This window comes from Morone saxatilis, unplaced genomic scaffold (assembly GCF_004916995.1).
Source record: "Morone saxatilis isolate NCDOM2014 unplaced genomic scaffold, NCSU_SB_2.0 Contig4, whole genome shotgun sequence".
NCBI classification, from domain to species: domain Eukaryota; kingdom Metazoa; phylum Chordata; class Actinopteri; family Moronidae; genus Morone; species Morone saxatilis.
Window position 1 is genome coordinate 7,792,540 of NW_023339984.1, and position 21,288 is coordinate 7,813,827.

Consider the following 21,288-nt stretch of genomic DNA (forward strand, 5'->3'; position numbering starts at 1 on the left):
CACTTTGCATTTTCTCATTACATTGTTTTCTTTTGTGCGCAGGATGAAAACATCATGCGATCAATGCACCTCTTTGAAAATGTTCTTTAACTTTTGGCTGACAGTGGAAGGCTTTGGAAGAGAACACCATCTTAAGCTTGGCCCAATAACTGACTTGGACTCATACTGTGTACAGTGTGCTATGCAGACTTTTGACCATAGATAAAATATTGTTCATTACTGTGGGCCACGAGTAGGAGTAGGCAATATGGTGCGGACACTCTGGAATTAATTGCCTGTTGAGCATTTTATTGAAGAAGTAGAATTGTATTACTTAAAAAAAACAAATAGAAAGGAGAGGAAAAAACAAGGTTTTTGAAGCTATAGTTTGACTTTTCAAAATGAAAAACATCCTTACTTCAAGGTTGATTTCCGCCACTTGTTTCTGGAGTGTCTCTCTATTTGCTGAACACTGAGTTCAGCAAAGTGTGATAGCCTCCAACATTATAAAGACAGACATTTCCGATGAAGGGGTTTAGACCGGTTCCTTCCGTCTCTGTTGCAGCCTTGACTTTTATTTACTGCCAGGTGAAACCACTGTGACTTTTTACAACTGAACAAAATATCTGACGTCTCTGTTTTGACATTCCAGACCGGCTTTCAATTCCAGAGTGTTCGTACCCCGACTTAGTTAACCATTGTGGTCTGTCTTTTTGCTCTAAAGGAAGCATTTAGAGAAAAACAACAAATCCATTGTATCATTTTAAATTGTACATACTATAGATAAAGCATTAGATAAGAACTCTATGAGAAACTTTTCAACTTTGTTCATGTTTACTTGCCAACTAGAATGAGACAACACAAGGATTGTATTGATGTCAAAATCGGACCATAATATCGATGATTTGTCTACAGAAGCACACAGGTAGCTATATTTACCATGAGTATAACATTAGATGACGATATCTTTGACATAAGATAAATGCTGCTTTCGGTGTATTTCATTTAACCCTGTGTATGTATGTTCCCTGTAAAGTAAACCTATCTATCAATATGTTTTTGTTTTTGTTTTTGCAGCACTGTTTAGGAGTTTACACTAAGAACAGTACTGGAGGTTATTTATCTGGTATTATGGTCATTGTACAAAAAGATTATCAGTTGTACAGTATTAAATGAAAGTTTGCTCTTGGGTGAATTACAGATCTTTAGATTTGTCCATATAATTCACTGTTTTTAATCAGAAAGGGCAGTGGGGGTTTGGATATGGATAAAAACACTAACTTTGTACTATACTAATCATTTTTGGGTTGTTGGCTAATATGCTTCCCGCTGTTTTCCTCCTCCTCTTCCTCCTCCTGGTCCTGTGGGCTAAAGTCTGGCTGCCCACACCTATTCAGCCTGATTGGTTCCTGCTGTCTGTGATTAAAGCATTGCTTGGCCCCAAATGTGAGCAAAGACAAGGCATGCTGGGTAGAAGTCTCACTCACTGATTTCCTCTTGCTCGTTGGAAACTACTGGATCACTGAGAGAAGTGTCTGGACATTATGTAAGTAAGTTAAGAGTGTTGCAATATGACTTGTTCTTGTTTTTATCAATGACTTGGATATTGGATACAGGAAGTATCCATCAAACCAGCTGTATACTTGACAAGTGGCTGTTTGCTGAATATTTTGCAGCATTTGACAGTTTATCATGTTGTTTTTCATTCATGCAGTCTGTCAGTGCACTGCGTTACTGGCAGTCGCAATCACAAAGACAAAAATCTCCTCAGTGAGGCATGTTACTTATCTATTCATTAAGTAAAGAAAGTGGCACATTTTTCTCAGTTGTATTCTTTCTGCTCATATTATTGAAGGTAATGTGTATATTTCCCCCATGAAATGCATCAAACCTGCCATTTTTCCCTTAATTTGTGTGCCTTAATGTAAAATGTTATATGTAACTTTGGTTGACAACTCAAGTTTTTATTCTTAGGAATATGGTTATGAACTGATGAAATGGGGGGGGGGAAACTACATTTTTGCAAAATTACCCAATTTTAAATATATCTACAATAGATCCCAGTGGATGTAAAAAAAAATAATAATAATCAAGGCATTTCTACATTTCTTGTGTAAATAATATCCAAAGCTACAAAGTCTATGACAAAAGTGACAAAAATAAACAGTACAAAAAGCTTACAAATGTGTGTTAAATGGACTTAATACACATTAAAGTCTGTAGAATACTATATGTTTGCATATGATTATCAAAACCACGTCAGGGCACTGTAATGTTGTCATTTAGAAAAAATGATTTAGTTCAGAACAATTGAAATTTTATCTTTACAAATGTTACACGATGTATTACAATATTGGTGCATGTTTAAATTAATATGATTGACATAAAACGCTTCATGGGTTTCAGCAGCTGCAGAGACAAACTGGTTGTATAGAATATATTTCTATCCATATTCGATATAGTCATCTGCTGCCCCCTCATGGTGGAAACAGGATAACACACACTAGGACAAAATTACTTTTTGCCACCTTGACGAGATCAAAGATCATGAAAGAAGAAAATTAATATTGTTTACTGTGTGTATATTGATTTTAGTATTTATTTGTACTTCAGTCTTGTGTAACGGTTATCCTAAAGTGAATATTGGATATTATGACAGAAGATGACCACACTGCAGCAGACTGAATATGTAAATCTTGATTAGTGCTACCTTAGATACACAGTCACTATAGTTGTCTGGTTTGCAATAAATGATCTATTACATAAGTATTAATAACTAATAAGGAGTTTACATTAAATATATTTTCTTCCAAAGGAAAATCACATTTAAATATCACTTTGTTTGATTTATTTTCTGTACTCTGTAAAGCTAAATAAATTGACCAACAATAGTTATGTCAAGAATTTAATTCAGGCATTTGTTGAAGGTGTGGGATAAATGACACATGGCACACCGAACCTATGGATTCCAAAAGTATACTCAAAATACATCCGTTAATCTTTCCAGTTAAATTGAAATCACTTCTTCCAACTTAAAATAGTAAGGTACTCAAATTACCTGAGATAAGTTTGCATACAAACCAAAAAGATTGAAATCAGCCATAAACCTCTAGGACATATATATATATATATATTTTAACATATTTTTTAACAGCTATTATATCAACTTAAGGCAGATGGTAATATTTTGGGAACACAAGTTGTGTATTTCATGTACAAAAAGACTTTTTGTAGGCCACACATACACACAATTGTACAAATGCATACATGAATTATACAGAAGCAATTACTTTAACAAAAACAAGCAATGCATTACAGCATGATGCGTTTACTGCGCTGACACTCAAGACTGAAATGTTACATGTCATTGACAACAAGATTTGACACAATTTGGGTTGAACGGTGAGCTTCTTTTACACTTAAAGAATTTTACGACACTTTTGGCACAAACCTGATTTTGTAAAAAAAAAAAAAAAATCATTAAGAACAGATAATTTTTCCCCTTGGACTGTTTTGTGGCAGTTTTAGAAAAAAAGCATTACATTTGGTCCCTGATCTTTTTCCTTTTGATGCCTCTCTGCATTGTCCGCGGCCTTTTCCTCTTACTAATTACAAATTAAAATAAGTCTCAAGCAACCCTTTTTAGCTCCAATTGTGACTCGTTCAGTATAGAAAAGAAATAAATTTACATCGGGACATTAGTTGGTCCTTGTTCCTCTATGTGGAGCAACAGCTGTGTTCATTTCAAATTTATGTAAGGATGCCAAAACAAAACGTTTTCTGCGTCACTGCGCACTGTGAAGATCAAATCTCTGCTATAAATGGTCAAAGAATCAGATTTTTTTTGTTGGGGGACGTGTGTGAATCGAATGCTTTGAATCACTCATTGTGTAATGACAGGAATAATTCTCAGTTCTGGCAGCAGAGGCTTTTATTTTGGCATTGTTTCTGCTAAACTATAAAGTACCTGGTACTGTGGATACACTATTAAAATGGTTTTTTTTTTACTACATTTGCCACTAAGACAGCAAAAGTGTGATAAAACGTAGAAATGTCTATAAGTTGTTTAAATACTGTAAAATGTATCTGAACTTTATTTAAAAAGAAATTAAGATTTTAAAATTAGTTACAGGAGAAAGTCAAGACTGGCGAATTTTCTTTTTAAAGTGAACGTCTACAGTATTGCCCACAAATAACCCCTTGTCTTGACACTAAATCAACAAAGTGAAATGAAGAAACACTTGACTCAATTGACTGCGCAGTGGAGATCTATGTTGTATTGCTTATGCCAATAGGCTTTATGCCAAAATGCGTTCCAGCCTGAGGCGCTGATGTCATTCCGGTCTCCACAGTCCATCACACACAAGTATCTGTGCGGGAAATTGCTGGATGTGTTGTCCATTTCATTTCTCCAGTTTTACTTGGAAGTTCCTCAAGTGGACAAGTGGTTATTTGAAGGTCATACTGTGTGTATACTAAAGCGTGTTGGAAAGGCAGCTTTGGACTCTCAAGGTTAAATCTCAAAAGGCTCTCCCTGGTTCCTCCTTTCTTCCTCTGTCTTTGTAAAACGCTTAAAGTTCCTTTCTGTGGACCATCCTGAAGAATTCAAATGGAGCCAACTGAGACTGACCCTGTAAGATCTGTGCGTGGTCCGTTAGATGCCCTGTTTCTCCCAGGCTGGTTGGGAAGGGGGACACTGAGGCCGGCCGTTCAGGGGGGTTAAGTGAGCAGCTGCCTGATCTCTCGGTGAACGTAGCAAAGGAAGTCCATGTAGGAAGCTCCGCCGTGCAGGCCTTTATCCTCCACCAGGAACTGACGGAACAACAACTCCGGTTTGTCCTTCTGTCTCACGATTTGGAGCTGAGAGGGGAAAAAAAGTTAACAAATGTGATTTGGTTCCTGTCCAAATGCAGGTTACTGACCATTGATGTATTGGCATGTGACTAATGGTTGTTAAGGTATGTATAACATGTTTCACATCCATGTAAACCTCTCTCGTTTGTTTGGTTTGTATGTGTTTTTGTTTCATTTGAAGGATTGGGATTGATTTAGAGTAATAAATGTTATTCTAACTAATTTGTCCCCTGTAAATGAGTACAGTTATATCATACAGTTTCTTGCCTATCCATTTTGACACTGATATAATTTGCATTCTTGAGCTGTAGTTTATTAGCTGGTTTAAGCAACATGACAAAAAATATTAAATGAGGCTGTTGTAGCAGTTGTGGGGGAACACATTTGCTTACTTGTTTGCCCCACTAGAGGGAGGCAGAGATCATTAAAAGCTGCAAGGCAGTTAGCTTAGTTTGTTCTCCCCTATTGTTTTCTCTGGTACTAATGAATTTGGTTTTAAACTAAAGATTTTGGGAGTATGCCGCTGCTCTAGATATCTTACTTTCATGGAGTTCGGCCTCTTTTCAAGCAGGCCACTGATGATGGATCGGATCTTCTTTGACAATGGGTTGTCCAGTTCTGGCAGAGCACACTGAAAAACACAATTAGAAGGTTGGTTAAGTCTAAAATAAGAGTTTACAAAGTCACTGGCACTATTTCAACACTATACAATATATTATACTTGGAGGTGTAAAAGAACATTGATCCAGCATGATGTATTGATTTGAGGAACAGCCTTGATTGATTGAGCTGAGATCAATTGAAAACAGACTACTTTGACACATTTCTGCTCTGTTTCCTTCTCTTATGTACCAGTACCATGTGTTGTTTGAGCTCTGCTTTGAAAATAAATGTGCATCTTTGAACTTTGTGTGAGATTTATGTGTTTAATTACAGCATTCAGTTTAGCTCATTTTACAGGCTAAACTGGTCTACTATTTGGATGTATCAAATTATTCGTACTGGATCAAATCGTGGTCAGATGTAAGGTTTTATTACGAGTTCAATCTCTGAGTTGAGTTATGAAGTGTCTCGAAAGTGGATTTGTAATTCCGAGGCGTACTGCCTAACTAAACACCCAGACATTCTCTTACTGTACTGTAATGCCTCCAGGCACAACAGATATCTCCTTTTACATCTCTAAAAAACAGATAGTGTTTCATTTGGTTTCTAAATATGTTTAGGTCAAAGTGCTATTATTCTGACCATGTGTCCTTGCAGGTGGGCGAGGGAAGGCAGGTTAAGGATGTTCTGGATGAGGTCTGGCGGGCTCGCTTGGCCCAGCCACAAAAACATGGAGTGGCCGTTCTCCAGCAGGAACAGGCCAGAGTCCGTCAGACGCTCCTCTGAACAGCGCAGTGGAGTAGGCAGGGCCTCGCTGCTGACGTCCGTGTTGTGCTGAAAGAAATGACACATTTATTAGATTACAACGCTGTCTGACATTTCCCTCCAAGATGTGAGCGCTAACAAAGAACTTGTGACCATAATTCATTAGATTTTAAACACAGAAGGTAAATATACTCTTCTATATGCCTTAATGTACTATATAAACCACTCAAAGATTCAAAATGTCTGAGTGGATTTATCTCACCAGTGAAAAAAGGAAGTATGAAGGACAGTGAGTGTCCTAAAAAAGTTTCTGTACACTCAGTGTGTGAGTTTGTCCCCTACCAGTGGGATGAGGCGTGGGTAGAGCAGCAGCTGTGTGTCCTCCACCCCCATGCCCATGACCGACAGCCTTTGATGGGCCCTGTCGTCTGTTGAGAGCTCTGTGCTGCCAACCAAGGGAGCAGTTTTCATGAGGCTGTTCATGTAGACTGGGAACACCTTCATGGCATCAGGCAGGATCAGCTACATATGGATACAGGCATAAAAAGTCAGCGTGATAAAAATCTGTAGTTACAGACACAATCAATCCAAATCAAGGAGTTCTTTGTATCGTAAAATCAAATCTTAAATTCAACCAATTATAATCCAGGTGTTGTCCTGAGCTGACCTGGCTGGCTGCGGAGGGGCTGGCACAGTTCTTTCTGTAGCAGGCCAGCATGTGGGCTGTCTGGTTGACCAGGATCTCCCTCACATTCTTTAGAGGCTGGTTCAATATGGCACGGTAAGCTGAGTGGGCATGAGAAAAGTTCGGTTAAAAGACAAGGAGAGGGGGCTAACTGGCAGCTACGGATAAGCAGGGGAGTAAAACAGGATAAAGGATGAAAGATGAAAAAAAAGAAAAAAGAAATCCAGCAGGGGGGGGAGAAAGAGCGCACAAGGGAGCTAAAGAGTAGCAGGACCAATGAAAGAAGGTAACTAAAGGTCAGTAATACAGCTGTACTTAAGGCTCATCTGTATTTTATGTGAAACGTGGCCCCCTGATTCCCACAACTCATTCTTCTTTTACCCATAAGTCTTAGTAGATTATCAAGTGATGCATGGGGTAAATTCAACAAAGGTCAGGATGATACCACAGCACATCAACAGTCTACATCTGCATTTCATTACATCCCCAAAGGAAAGAGTGCCGACTGTATGGAGTGACTCCCTCCTGAAATAAAGAGCTGCTCAATGCATCATGGGAGGAAACATACATATTTTTTGCATTTGCCTATGGTGTGACAATATCTTAAATGAGGGCAGTCACCTGATTTAGCAAAGAAGTTGATGAGCGAGTCAGTCTCGCAGCTCTTGTACAGCTCCGATAACTGCAAGCTGCAGTTCAGACTGAGGTTATGGATGCGGAGCCGTCGCTCTCCGTTGATGGTGGTGTACAGCAATGCACACTGGGAAATGGGTTGCAAACAACAGTTATATGAAGCCATAGAGATTTGATTCCTTCTGGCAAACCAAAACCAGTTGCAAATAAGGCACATTTCTAAAACATATACCTGCATGAGTGCCCCAGTCTCCTCACTGAGCGTATCATCGTGCTTCAACTCTACGGTCACCGCCTTCTCGCAATCCACAGCCGCCATCTCTATATCTGTGGTGTTGTTCATGTGGATGGCTCCAAAGAAGTCTGTGGCTCTGAAGCCTAAGACATTTTTTAATTACTGAGTGGCATATCCTTGTTGTACTGTACATGGGTAGTCTTGGGTAAGTCTTTCACTATTCCTCACCTGTACTGGTACGAACGCGCATGATGGCGTCAAATCCGATGTTCTTCTGCACATCTTTCCTCAGGTCCCTCAGGAAATGCTCCCCGTCGGTCTCCACCTGGCAACATCGAGTACATTCAAGTCAGAAGCAAATATTTTATCTGTTTAAGCTCTAACCAGAAGATGGCAGTGTTGCCACAATTTGGTGCCATGCCAGTGATGAGCAAAAAAACGGGGCTCATAAATGTAACTTAACACAAATAGTTTAGTCTAATACCAAAAAAGGTGATTTACTGAAATGTCAGTTTGGGCAAAACTACAAAATAAATGAACACTAAATAAGATTATGTATTGTAGCTCCTGGTGGCAGATAATGTTATCAGTTTAAAGCCTGCATTTTACAGTTATTTATGAAGCTTTTCAGTGTATGTGTGTTAAACTGCATTGTATTGCCTCTGTATGTGGTATGTTTGTACAGTTTGGAGCAATTTCCCATGCTTGTTGCACTATTCCTAAGGGACTAGTCCATAATAGACACTGGGTACTGTGCCAGAGTCATTATGTGGATACAACTAGCTTTTATTAGGCTGTTAAATTTTGACTCCTCAGTCTAATAAAAAAGAAATAAAAAAACTGCCATATTGTCAATATCCTTTATGTGTCTGCATGCAGCATCTCGCGTACTGAGAAAGCTAACATGTACTGTAAAAAGGTGTGCCTGTTGAATGCTGTACCTGGAAGTTGTTGTATTTGTAGACGGAGCCTCCAGTGTGCGAAGGCACATCAGCCATGGTTGCCAAGTCAATGTACTGGCTGGGGAAGAGGAAGAGATCCACACAGCAGCCCTGCGCCACACAGTCCTTAGACAGCTGTTCATACACTCCTTTCTGAGGCTGGAACAAGGTCTGAGGAAACAATAAAGAATAAATTGATTGGGTGCAAATCCTGTTTACATTATTTTTTGTTGTAATATGTTACATGTTGTAAATATCTACTGCCAGTGCTTACTGTGAGTAAATTAAGCCCTGGCCTGCACTGTGCTATTGTGTGAATAAGCTGTACAATAGTTCACTCAAAAGTTCACTCATCATAAAAGGCTACTCACTTTCTCTTTCTCTGTGTTGACCAGCTTCTTGTCATCCCTGTTCTTCAGCTTGCCAGGAGCCTCAGCAGTGGGCATGGAGGAGTGGAAGATGAAGAGCTTTCCACTACATTCTGCTGCCTGGAGGGGAGAGAATGATGAGAGAGAGAGAGAGTGATAAGATCTGCAAAAGAAAGGTCATTAAGGTGTGTAGCGTGCTCCTTCCTGACAAGTTGCTCATAGCTTTACAATGAAATCTCATGAGGTCACAAGGTGCAAACTCCCACTCCTGCAAAGGATCAAATTCTTCTCTTAATAATAATAATAATACACTTTATTTACAGAGTTCTCCCCTGTGTGGCAAAATAAACTGATAAAGAGAAGTTAAAGATGTAAGCAATACCCAAAATGAAAATATGAACATGAACGTTGTAATGTCACAACTGCTTCCAATTAAAAGCTGTGTGTGAACTTTTTTCCTTTACTGTGCGCCAGAAGACTGACCTCATATCACTGGGAAAGTTTGTTGGACTTTAAAGTAAACACAAACATATCAGGAAGAGAAAAAAAGAAACTGTTGAGTTGATAGGTTGAATGAGTTCAGACGTCAATACCACAGTCAGGGTGAGCAATGCCTCTGAAATATTTTGACAAACTGAAACAATCTTGTGGGTGCAGAGCAGTTCAAATCGATTGCCCCTTTTTAAAAAGAGTTATGTGTTTTGGCTGCACTACATTCTATTGGAATCTATGAGTATAGTGCTGAAAATTCAAAGAGACCAGCGTGTTAGATTGAGAAACACTGCTGCTAATCAAATGTAGCTTGTCATAAAGGAAGCTTCCAATTGTGCTAATGACGTTAGAACAGTCTACATCGAAGCCTGTAGCAGCCGCACATGACTGAGGGAGCTTGCAGTAGGCCTCTAATCTCCCACTTTATGTTGAGGGATGTCACACTGTGGCTAACCTTGAATGCCTCCACGCCAGCCTGGATGACAGGGGCAAAGACCGTTTCACTCTCGTTGGTGTCTGCAAACATGTCAGGGATCTGGTCCAGGAGGCTAGAGTGGAGAGAGAGAGGGGATAAGTGCTTGGTCGTTTTAAGTAAAAAGCTGACTATTGACTCAGTGTTTTGTCTATCATGCTTTTGTTTTTTACTTTGTTGAAATATTTGATTGAAGCCACGTTAACCTCCATAACATATTAAATAGTATTCTGTCCAGTGATATGAAGACAAACTAACATTTATTTTGTTTCTCTCAATTAAACTTCACATAATTCTTGAGGACAGCATGCATAATTCTCTGTCTACTGCATGGGGCATCCCATCCAATCCAATCCAATCCAATCAAGATAAACAGTTTGTCCACTAATTAAGGAAAAGCTGTATCTTACTTGGAGATAACGGCCCTCGATTCCTGGTAGTTGACAAGGAAGCCATCAAGCAGCGGGACAAACATCTCAGCTGTGTCTGAAACCACCATCATCTGGGGCTGAGCCAGAGCGCTCTTCACATTGTAGAAGTGAAGGATCTTGTTGTAGGTGACAAAGCCGACCTTAATCGCAGAGCTCTCCGCACCTTCCTCTCTGGTGAGGAAAAACAAGCATTAGTTCATTCCAGGATGTTTTGGAGTAAGTCTGTTGAAAAGATATTAACAATGGCTGCATGTGTACCGTGTGTACCATTTTCTTTAAGATGTTAAAGCTAAGTTTGTGCTTTCTGTAAGGTTTACAAGAATCTACTGTCATTGGTGAGATCTCACTGCTTTCAGGACCTTTTCGGTCTCTACTAGCATCATAACGCCCCTGTTCTATTAAACAGTAAAGCATAGACGATGTTACTTAATCATGAAATTGGGAGTTTTCTAGTGCAAATCTGGTTTATCTTTGTGATGTGCCATTTCTCCACCATGTCAAATTGTATTAACATTCATCCAGGAGTGGAATAACATCCAACATGGGCTTGTTTATTAATGTTTAAGCCAACGTCCTAAGTGGTGATCCAAAGAGAAAGGAAGGAGATTGCTTCAGGTTTATCCAAGTTAATGTTGGTTGTAGTTGTTGGAAAAAACAACTGTACCCATTTACTTGTGAGTCATGCCTGCTAGTTTTTTCTTTGTCTTTTTCTCAGGATTACAGTCAACTTGCTTCCAGATTCACACTGTTAAAAAAGACACTTTGTTTTACATGTTCGTTTTTTCCTAATCATTTCCTAGGAATCTTTCTGCAAAGACCTTTGTAAATTGGTATCATTACTACTACTATTATTACTTATAGGGAAAACATTACTTTCCCTGATAGAACTATTTAAACCAAAATAAATATAGATGTATTATTATTTTTTATTTGAAAATGGTATGGTTGCCTACAGGCAAATTTCCCATTTTTACAGTTTCAGCAAACTGGTTGTGCTCTAAAAGAAATTATATATTAAACAAGCAAATAATTTGAATTAGTTAATTGGAGGTGTAACAATTGAGGCCCTTGTCTGTTCCCCTTTAATTAGCACCAATTCCCAAATAATTTCCTGGAAAATGTTTTTTGCCTTTAGTAGAAAAATAATGCCAATGCCATTGCCAATAAAGACATGATGAATTCCAATCCAACTTTTCACCATGATAGTAATTTAAAAGCATTCTTTACTGACACTGCCAACTGCAGTTTGTAGGTCTCTCTTTTTAAATCATGTAATGTGTCTTAAAACACTTACTGCAAACCCCCTTGAAGTAAATAAGCCTTCGGTCAGCTATGAGCCCACAGCTCTATGAACATTAGTCACAGGTGCTGTTACACATAACAGATTCAGAGTGGATGAGTTTATTTTGTTCTTTCTCATACCAGACAGTGATGATAAAAAATGCCTATGCCTACATCTGCCTTTACTTAAACTGGGCTCTAGCTTTATCTTGAGTGAATTAAACATGCATCTGGCAAATACTGCAGAATTACATGAACTATATAAAAATGCAGGGTGTCCAAGCGCTTTCATCTAGTGGCTGTAAAAACAAAAGTAAAAATTCAAACACAGCTGAAGAGGGGAGCTTATCTGGAGTATACTTCTACTAAGTGTTTTAAGGATGATGTCATGGCAGCAGACAAATATTGATATATTGCTGCTGGCACTAATGAGGTGGAGCAAGGAAAAGAAAGTTATTTTAGGAGCAAACAGATTGAAGTACGCCATCCTCTTCTCTGAGATAAATCAAAAACTCACTTTCAGAGTCATGCTTACCACAGAACCAGACATGTCTGTATAACAAAGCTTTTTGTTTTGTTTTTGTTTTGGGTGCCTTTCTGAGATGAGAGCCTGCACTATAATATTTTCCATTTTTGGCAGCCTTGGCACCCTCCCTAACTGATACCCACCATCTGCAAAACTTCATGCAAGAGCATTCAGCTGATGAGAACAAATAGTTGGCTTGGTGTTTAAGACATGAGGGTAGTCCTTTTTTGGCAAAGCATATGTTAAGCATATTAGCAGATGATACATATTATATTCCTCGCCTTCTTTCTGAATTATTGCGCGTACCTGGGCAGATTCTCCAGAAGAGTCTTCAGCTCATCACATATCAGTCTGACCAGTCCACTTTTAATGTTGTTGTACGACACGTCAATCATAAAAATGTAGGCAGGAGGGTTTGGGCGCTTGTTGTTCTGCATGGAAAGAAGGCAGCAGGTGAAATGGATTACTTAGTGGTTACTCTTTTAAAATCTTTCATGGCTAGCTTGACAGGCATGTAGCAAAATATACATAATTTCAAAAGAAAAATGTTCTGTGCGCAAACTTGAAGCTCTTGAATAACCTAGTTATAAGCAAACAAATGATTCCTCTTTTCAGTCTTGTATCCCATAATTTAAGGCCTTAATCATAGCATATAAAGCGAGGCCTGGGGTCTACCGTTATGCCTTCTACCTCACATTTCTGTTATTAGTTTTTAAAATACTACAGATGTTTTCATTTGTGCTTGCTTATAACTTGGGGTAGCTGTGAAGAGACCATGACAGTTATGAATTCCTGAATGGAGCGCAATGGAGTGAGTGTGAGGGGGACTGTCGGTAAAGACATTGTTATGTTTCCACAGTTACAACCCATGACAAGACACACACCTTGCAGGATTTTGTTTAATAGCTGGCCCACAGAGGCTGTTTATGAGTCCTAATAAACAAAGCAAAAGTAGGCCAGTGGAGTGACTCAGCTTTGCCAGCTTTTACTGTGCCCCTCTGATGTTGTTCTCAACAGCCACAGCCTCCATGGGGACATGCAGCTGACTGGTATCGCTGTCTTTTCAGTGTTTGGAAAAGAACTAAGCTGAATACTGAGAAGCATCCACTTTCAGTTAAGTGACAAGTCTTTAGTGACACTCTCTAGGTTAAATCATCTATGCGTTGACTCTGCTTTACACCAGCAAACAATCCAAGTGTTTGACTCTATTGATTAACCTAATCCACTCTGCATAATGTGTATTGAATAACAGCCGAAAGATCTTTTGTAGTTGTTCTATACCTTGCAGTATTCCATGGTGGCTATGAACTCATAGGACCCCAGGGATAGCTCAGGTCTCTCGTAGAGGTCCACCCTCCGGCCCATGTGATCAAGATGTTGGAAATAGAACACTGGCACTACGATGAGACAAAGAAATACAATTTAAAAAAAGAACTGTGCACAATATATTCATAGTTTTATTCATAGAACCTGTTTTCTTTTCCTTTAAAATAAATTAATTTCCTTTTTGATTGAAAAAGTTGGTGTAATGCATCTTTTTCTGGCTGCTTAACATATTTAGGATGATATAGATTTATTTAGCATTGTTGCATTGCTGTACCTTCATTGACACAGTTGCAGAAACCACACTGGTAGCGACGACCTCCATCAATAAACTGCATGTAGGGACACATGTAGGCCTTGCATCGATTGCAGCGGATTGGGCCTGTCTCACCATGGTTCACAACATATAGAGGAGTCTACACAGGGACACACACAAAAAGACATTATGGTCAAGTTTTCAGCAGCTCTCCCCAAATAAAATCAGGTGCTTATCTCAAAGAAACTCTCATAACTGTTCTATAAAAGGACATCGATGACTGTAACAGCTGTAAAATCAATCAATCAAAATAAATGCTTCAGTGTGTACAGAAAAGCACATCTAATACACAATGTGAGGATAATGGTTTATTTCTTTCAATCTAGAATAATTTTAAGTGCCTATTTACTGTACTTTCACCAAACTCTTGCACATACTGTACCGATTCCATGGCACCCAAACAACACACATTGCACTTTCATATACAGAACATTTGTCTGTCGTAGATGAAGCTGTTTAATATACATACCACAGCACTGTTACTGTGTATTATATGCAGGCCTGCAGATAATAGAGACTTGTCTTTACACTATCTATTTAAGGCTCCGTGCAGGCTTTGACACAACATTAATTTAACCATAAAACACATACAGACAAGGCAGCACACAGGTTTATTATTAGATTGGAGACTTCAAGGTGCGGAGTAAAAAGGTTTACATTATCTGAGGGCTGTTTACCCAGTGCCTATTGCATGACAAGACAATGGATACAGCATCCAAGCACAACAGCATGCTCTTCTGAGTTATGAACAAACTCAGAGCAAGTTTTACTATTTGGGTGGAATTGTAGTGTTATAATGCCCCGTGTTGCACATGATGGACTCAAATGTGAGAGTGCAACGCACTCAAGTTTGATTCCTTTTGTATAAACCTCCTTTCTTCTTCAGTGGTCCCTGCAGATCTGACATGAGCTAATTAGTCTAAAGTCAGATGAGAGAAAGCTAACATTGCCTAAAAAGGCCAATTGGTGCCTGGGACAAGGCGAGTGGAAGGGGAAAATATCTAAGGCAGGATTCTTGGACCACATATGATCCAACAGGAGGTCATTCACAGGACAAATTAACATTTGTAGTACACAGACACGTCTATAAAGAAGTACATTTGGTGGTTGCACATTTTACTGCCCCAAATTGACTTTTATTAAATAAAAAAATCTCTATTTAAAAATAAAAACAGGTAAATGCCACATGCCTCAATTAAGGCCATAACTACGTAAGAACTGCTATAACAGCTGGATTCTCAATATATTAAAAAAATTGTGAGACTCAAATGGAAGAACGAAATGCAATAATTGGTGTCCCTACTGCAGAAAAACATGAGTCATAAGTGTTGTTGTTTTTGAAATGACACGGTGCACTCTAAGGATAGAAATGCTTTGTTGTGGGACGAATGTTTTAGCATGCAATGTTTCAAATATAGATTATAGTTTAGGCCGACCCAAGAAGATGGTTTTGTATTGTAAGATTATCTTTGCTTTCAAGAGTCTGCATGGATTTATCTTGGTTGGTTTATTTTAGCAGATGATTATGTATTGTTAATATTATTTGAACCTTTGCTTTTAGATAAGACAATTGACTTTAAGTTATATGTAAAACCATGACTTACCTCATTCTTTGGCAAAGTGGCAAAAGGTTTAATGATGGTAGCCAGGGGGACTTGGCACTGTTTGGCCAGATCCGCGGTGCAAGGTAGGGAGTAGGTGGTGCAGCGCATGAACCTGGGACTGGCATTGCCTGGGATTAACAAAATGAAAATGACCACTCTCTTACAAAGAAGTGTGAACTAATTCTGTTTAATTTGGCATTACCAGAAATTAATTTAAAAATTACACATTTCCAGGAAATATCTACAATTTGAGCAAAAAAGCTATCAATTATAAAGGACATAACACAAATTACTGAACCTGATGTGGTCAACATGAACAAGTATTCTCTATTCGTGTATACATATTGTAGCAAAAACGTGTTTAAAAAAGTTTTAATCTTCTTTAAAAACAGAAAATTAAATGAAATCAAATTAATTAATTAATAATTGGATGCTCACTTGCAGTTGCTAACAGAGAAGTTTAAATGTAATTATGATTTACCTTGGTCCTGTACTGTGAAGTCAGTGGTGACCAGAGGTGGAACCTGTCCTCTGACGTTTGTGCTGTAGATCTGCCCCCCATGTTTTACTTGGTCGTCCTCAATGACTTGGGTCTAAAGCAGACAAGTTATTCATTACAGTACAATCTGATTCATGTTCATAGTTGTTAGGTAGATACCAAGTTTTTAAACACAGATAGTTCATCAATAGTGACAGCTTAACTACATGGCAAGCAAATAGTGCAATGTTCACCGAATTTATGTTTGTATTTGCTTGATTATATTCCCAAATGTGAGGACAAATATCTCCTACCATTTTTCTGTAATCCTAATTTGCATATAATTAATAAAGTACTTCAAAAGAGATGCTGTACCAGACACCTTTTATAGAATTAATAAGGGACTGTTTCAGGACAGAAAATGTGGAATGACACATGTGGTGTGTGAAGGTATGCAGTCCCAGGAGGATTAGTTGTCTACTCACTGTGCTGGGGATAGAGTCAGGGTCCAGTTTCTTCTGAGGTGGTCCCGCCAGTCCACCTGGTGCTCCGGGGAAAGCCCCTGGCATACCTGTCTGGGGCCCTGCCATTTGTCCCCCAAACTGGCCTGAACATTAAAAGAGGACATACTAGCTATTAAATGGTATTTATTTGCTACAGTGTAAAGCACACACACGTTGTTGAGACTGAAGTTCTGATCAAACTGCTCCAATACTAGCAATGAGAATATGTTGTTTTTTCATGTTTATAAAAAGGATAAATACTGATTCTCTTGCCAGACTCTTCTGTTTTACAGAACTATTCAACAAAAAAATATTTTCTCTGACACAAAGCAAACTCAGAGGAGAATCAAGCATCAAAGACACACTACATAAAAAGATGAAACTGTGTATGGTTAAACTCTTTACTGTGTTGTGGTTTAAAATATTTTTTAATTACTTGCTGTAATGAATTAATAAGCTAATGACCATGTATCAGTGGCAATTCCAGTGAGTAAAAAAGCTGTAATATCCCTCTCATAATACTTCTTTTGACTGGCTTTTTTCTGGTTACAGTGTCACAGTTACCTCCTTGCTGTGGGTATCCTGGTGGACCAGCAGCTCCGGGACCAAGCTGCTGGAATCCTCCAGGGCCTGAAGGTGGCCCCGGAAAGGGTCTTCCCATGCCTGCCATCGGGGGGCCTGCCATCGGAGGGCCTGCCATCTGAGAGCCTGCCATCGGAGGGCCTGCCATCGGCGGGCCTGCCATTGGCATGGTTGCTGGGGGTGACTGTGGTGGAGACATCTGGGGGGACATGTGGGGTGACTGCATGCCTGGAGGCATCTGCGGCTGGCCCATTGCTGGAGGAGGGGATGTTTGGAAAGGCTGCTGGGCTACAGAGTTTGTTGGAGGAGGAGGGCTCTGCATGGGACCTGGGGCTGGACAATTAAGAAATGAAATTAAGAAATATAATCTAGTGACTACGTTTAGGCTGTACTTTTTCTAATCCCTGTCTCATCCCTTTTACTGAAATACCATAATCATTTAAACCAATTATTTGGCTGCTATGATGTGTAACATGTATGAATGAGTAAATTGCAAACTTACCATAGTTGCCCAAGTTCATAGCACCCATCTGATTAGTGAGCTGCTGCGCTGGAGGCGGGGCAGCAGAGCCCATGCTGTTGTATGGGGCCTGTAGAGGTTGTCCATAAGCAGCAGAAGCGGCTGGTGGAGCAGGATATCTGAGGAATATAAGCAAGAACTGTAATTAATATACAGCACATACAGTGTGGTCTCATGATGTGCTTAGTACTTGAAGATCTGTTGTGTCTAACCCTTGCTGATTGAAATATGTATTTTACCTAAAACTAAGAAAAAGTAATAGTGGCCTGCTATGACTCATTGTCTGTAGACTTCTTTGTTCATGTACTGCAATACTTGCACATTCATAATATCGTTATGTTGATTACAGAGATAAAATTAGCCGTGCCAAACAGTTGCTGTTTAGTAAAGATTGTTACCTTTGTGGGTGTGCGCCGTTCTGCTGGACATTTGGATTGTATTGACTGGACACTGGAGGTGGAGGCATACCGGCAGCAGAGGAGACCGGTGATTTCATCATACCTGCAGTGAGTAACACACATGATGTTTAGCGTATATTTATGGTTTTTACTGTATCATTCCAGATCTTTAGATGTAGTATATTCAGACAAAGCAAGGCTTGTCAAAGCATCTAAACATGACTCTTAAAGGAATGCTACACTACAAGTGTGTAGTTTGCCTGAAATGGTTGATCCAAACAGAAACCTGGTTCCAATGCTGACCACTGTCAACTGTGGGTGCAGTGGATCTCCATGTTGTTGTCAAGAAAGCATTACTGTTTCTTTGATGTTGTCTTGACTTTCTTTTCTAAAGACCTAAGTGTGTCAGTAGTTCTCCTGAGAGTTTAGGGACTTTACAAATGTGTTTGCACTTCAATCACACGGAGTTGGCTTCGGTATGCTGTGACATTTACAATAAGAACCAATAAAGTTACTTTATCTTTGCTTGTGCTGCCGGTACATAACATGCATGCAATCACAGCAGTATAGCACATGAATTATTAATGGCCCGATACACTCCACGACAGATAAAACCTGATGACAAACAAACGGCACAACACAAAACACCCTCAGCTGCAAACTAAGCCATGTACAATATAATAGACAATAACAGCAGATTATTGAAAATATTCCTTTCAGCCCAAAACAGCAAACTTAATTTCTGGATGGTGAACTTCTGTTGTTGTTATGGAAAGAAAGAACTGATATAATTCGAGAATGAATAAGTTGATCTTGCTAGGTGGCAAGATTGAACTTGCTAAATGAAAGCCTAACAACCATGTTATTTGAGAAACAATCCAAATACAAGAGTATTTTACCTGTTGGTGGAGCCGAAAATGCCTGAGGCGGTCCCCCATAGTGCCCGTACAGGGGCTGTGCAGGACCAGTTCCAAATCCACCTTGGTAGCCCCCCATCCCTGGCTGGGCCTGGGAGTACGGGGGTGCAGCAACATAACCCTGTTGACTCATGTTGATGGGATGATTGTTACTGTATTCTCATGCCAAGATGAAAACGTCTTTACAACCTGTTGAAAGTTGAAAGAGTGAAATTGAAGTGAAGGTTAGCACGATGTATACATGTACTTAATTCTGACAGTCAAATCTTATAATTAAGATTTTTTTTTACTTAAGTTAGGTACTTTTTGTCTTTATTTTGTCTCCACCCTCCTAAATCTATTTCTTTTGTAAATCTAGCATGTTTACAAAGCCCCACCAACAACAACAACTGATATTTGACCTCATGCAATCATCCACACTGCTGTCAAATGGACTTTTGACATTGCTTCTTGAGAGATAAGGCCTATCCTTGCTTGCTAATAGTATCTTCAACATGACTTTGTTATGCTCTTAAAAAGAAGTTCAATCCATTGACAGTTAATGAGTTAATATGCAGTGTTGCAACAATAACCATTTTTGCTATTTGAATACCTATATAGGCCATTTTAAAACACTCAACAGCCAAATGCACCTTTACACTTGTGTTAAGTGTTTGGCCTACAGGCTGTCAGGGAGTTTTGCTATCAACTGCAGTAAATGAAAGTTATAAAAGCAATGGGCCTGTAGACTTATTCAGGGTGTCAAAGCTTTTGACTTTCAACTTCGGCACAGCTGGGTCAACAAAAGTAACAGCTGCGTACTTACAACTGAACGAAAGCCCTCTATTACCGCATATAAATCAATTTAACACATCAAACCTACAGAAGAAGCTTAAAGTAAAATAAATAACCGTGGTTAATTGTTCAGCTCATGCATCTGCCACTTCCGAGAATTGCCACGTCAAAGACCGTTATGATGGCTAGAGATCTGAGCATCCCTGCCGTCCTTAAATCCACATCCAACTGGACGGACACACACGTTGTTCGTCTTTGTAGTACAATATTTTGGCTATAACATAGAGCTGAACGCCTTATCGAAAGTGTCCTAACATGACAGCACAGCACCTCATTCACTGTTGATGACACATTGATAGAAAACATCTTGCTAGCTACGCGGAAATTACTACAAAGTTTTCCTCTGCACCAGAAGCGCATTCGTTTCAAACACAATTACCGTCAAATAAAGACTTACATGAGACAGAAGTACTCATTTGTATTGGCTACGTGTGTAAATGTTATCGTAGTGGTATTTACCTGAATACTGGGCAGAGTCCTCTTCGCTGTGTATTGCCCTCAGTGGAAGCAGAGTGCCACGTCAAACTCCACTACAGCGCCGGTCGCTGTGTTGGCTACGCGACGACAAATCACGGGTGTCGACACGGAGGAAAATACACTGTTTCCGCTTATGCAATTCAAAATAAAATTGTTAATGGTGAATAAACGTTCTTATACGATATAAATGACGCAAACACAATACCTGTTGTTAAACATCACCCTTTTCACAACTTATTAAAACAAATTTGATGCTCTGTACAGCCAAGTATTTGTTTTAAAATGTCCCACTGTGCTTTTATGTTGTTGGGTGAACAGCTGAACTTCTGGCTTTCGTCGATGTGCTTTTAGCTAACTTGACAGGGCTGAGTCTGTCTGGCGCTGTGCGCATGCGTGAAAGAGAGGGGACCCATACACGTCAGCACAGGGATGTGGACCTGTGCCGTCCTTATAATGCATGCGTTTCAACATAATCTGCACACTGAGCATAAAAGCTTACACTCTTATGATAAAAATACATCCCAACGAGACTACATTTTTGCATAGCCTAATAGAATGTAGTATATGGATGAGCACAAGAGAAGGAAATGAAACAGATGCCCTTAAATGTACTACAGGCGTATAGCTTTTAAAGTTTAATGGCCACACAACCTATATGCCTTTATATGTGTAATGAACAGGGATGTAGGCTGTGTACCACTGAGGTATAGTCCCTGAAAATAAATGATCTTATTTTGCACTCTTTGAGACATAATTAGATCATCCTGTTGTGAGAGGAGCTGTAGGCTGCATGATATATATTTGAACAAAAAACTTACTTACACTCTAAGAACAACAAAACTTCTTAGAGTGATGACTGCATGGGCAATTTAGACTCCAGTCTGTTGAACCATATGGCCCTGACAGTAAAGTGATGTCACATAATAAAAAGCACACGAACTATAGTAGGCTACTTATAAATCCAATCCGTTCATATTATACAAATAACAGCCAGCCTATTTGCTGCAAAAGCCTAAAAATTAGATGGAATTACACTATTACTGGTAATGTATAATATAATATAATATAATG

At 39.2% G+C, this 21,288-nt stretch overlaps 2 protein-coding genes across 8 annotated transcripts in view; one reads left to right on the forward strand and one right to left on the reverse strand.

Moving 5' to 3' along the window:
- Positions 1 to 3,456, forward strand: part of kcnip4 (Kv channel interacting protein 4) — a 130,137-nt gene extending 126,681 nt beyond the window's left edge. For all 6 annotated transcript variants that reach the window (XM_035675333.1, XM_035675339.1, XM_035675334.1 and 3 more), the window contains one exon: positions 43 to 3,456. In XM_035675333.1, coding sequence (XP_035531226.1) covers positions 43 to 90 — 48 coding nt within the window. In that variant the 3' untranslated portion in view covers positions 91 to 3,456. The remainder of the gene's footprint in view (positions 1 to 42) is intronic.
- Positions 2,872 to 20,301, reverse strand: sec24d (SEC24 homolog D, COPII coat complex component). 2 transcript variants are annotated; one of them, XM_035675331.1, is made up of 23 exons: positions 20,200 to 20,301; positions 18,889 to 19,095; positions 17,990 to 18,092; positions 17,574 to 17,710; positions 17,054 to 17,404; positions 16,472 to 16,593; positions 15,990 to 16,101; positions 15,509 to 15,636; positions 13,866 to 14,004; positions 13,547 to 13,662; positions 12,572 to 12,696; positions 10,438 to 10,629; positions 10,010 to 10,103; positions 9,067 to 9,183; positions 8,696 to 8,866; positions 7,983 to 8,079; positions 7,752 to 7,897; positions 7,508 to 7,646; positions 6,869 to 6,987; positions 6,544 to 6,723; positions 6,079 to 6,270; positions 5,375 to 5,464; positions 4,699 to 4,839 (listed from the first exon to the last, which is right to left on the reverse strand). In XM_035675331.1, exons 2-23 carry the CDS (start codon positions 19,037 to 19,039, stop codon positions 4,699 to 4,701), a joined length of 3,162 nt encoding a protein of 1,053 aa, XP_035531224.1. In that variant the 5' UTR covers positions 19,040 to 19,095; positions 20,200 to 20,301. The 2 variants fall into 2 exon arrangements, with proteins under 2 accessions (XP_035531225.1, XP_035531224.1); XM_035675332.1 differs by lacking the exon at positions 20,200 to 20,301 and having other exon boundaries at positions 2,872 to 4,839; positions 18,889 to 19,039.
- Between the last annotated feature and the right edge of the window lie 987 nt (positions 20,302 to 21,288).

Excerpts from the sequence above, each read along its gene's own strand:
- sec24d (XM_035675332.1), bottom strand. The coding sequence starts at position 19,039 with ATGAGTCAACAGGGTTATGTTGCTGCACCCCCGTACTCCCAGGCCCAG. Across the intron at positions 8,867-9,066 it reads TCAACACAGAGAAAGAGAAA|ACCTTGTTCCAGCCTCAGAA; the intron begins GTGAGTAGCCTT and ends TTGTTTCCTCAG. Across the intron at positions 4,840-5,374 it reads AGAGGCCGAACTCCATGAAA|CTCCAAATCGTGAGACAGAA; the intron begins GTAAGATATCTA and ends TTCCCCTCTCAG.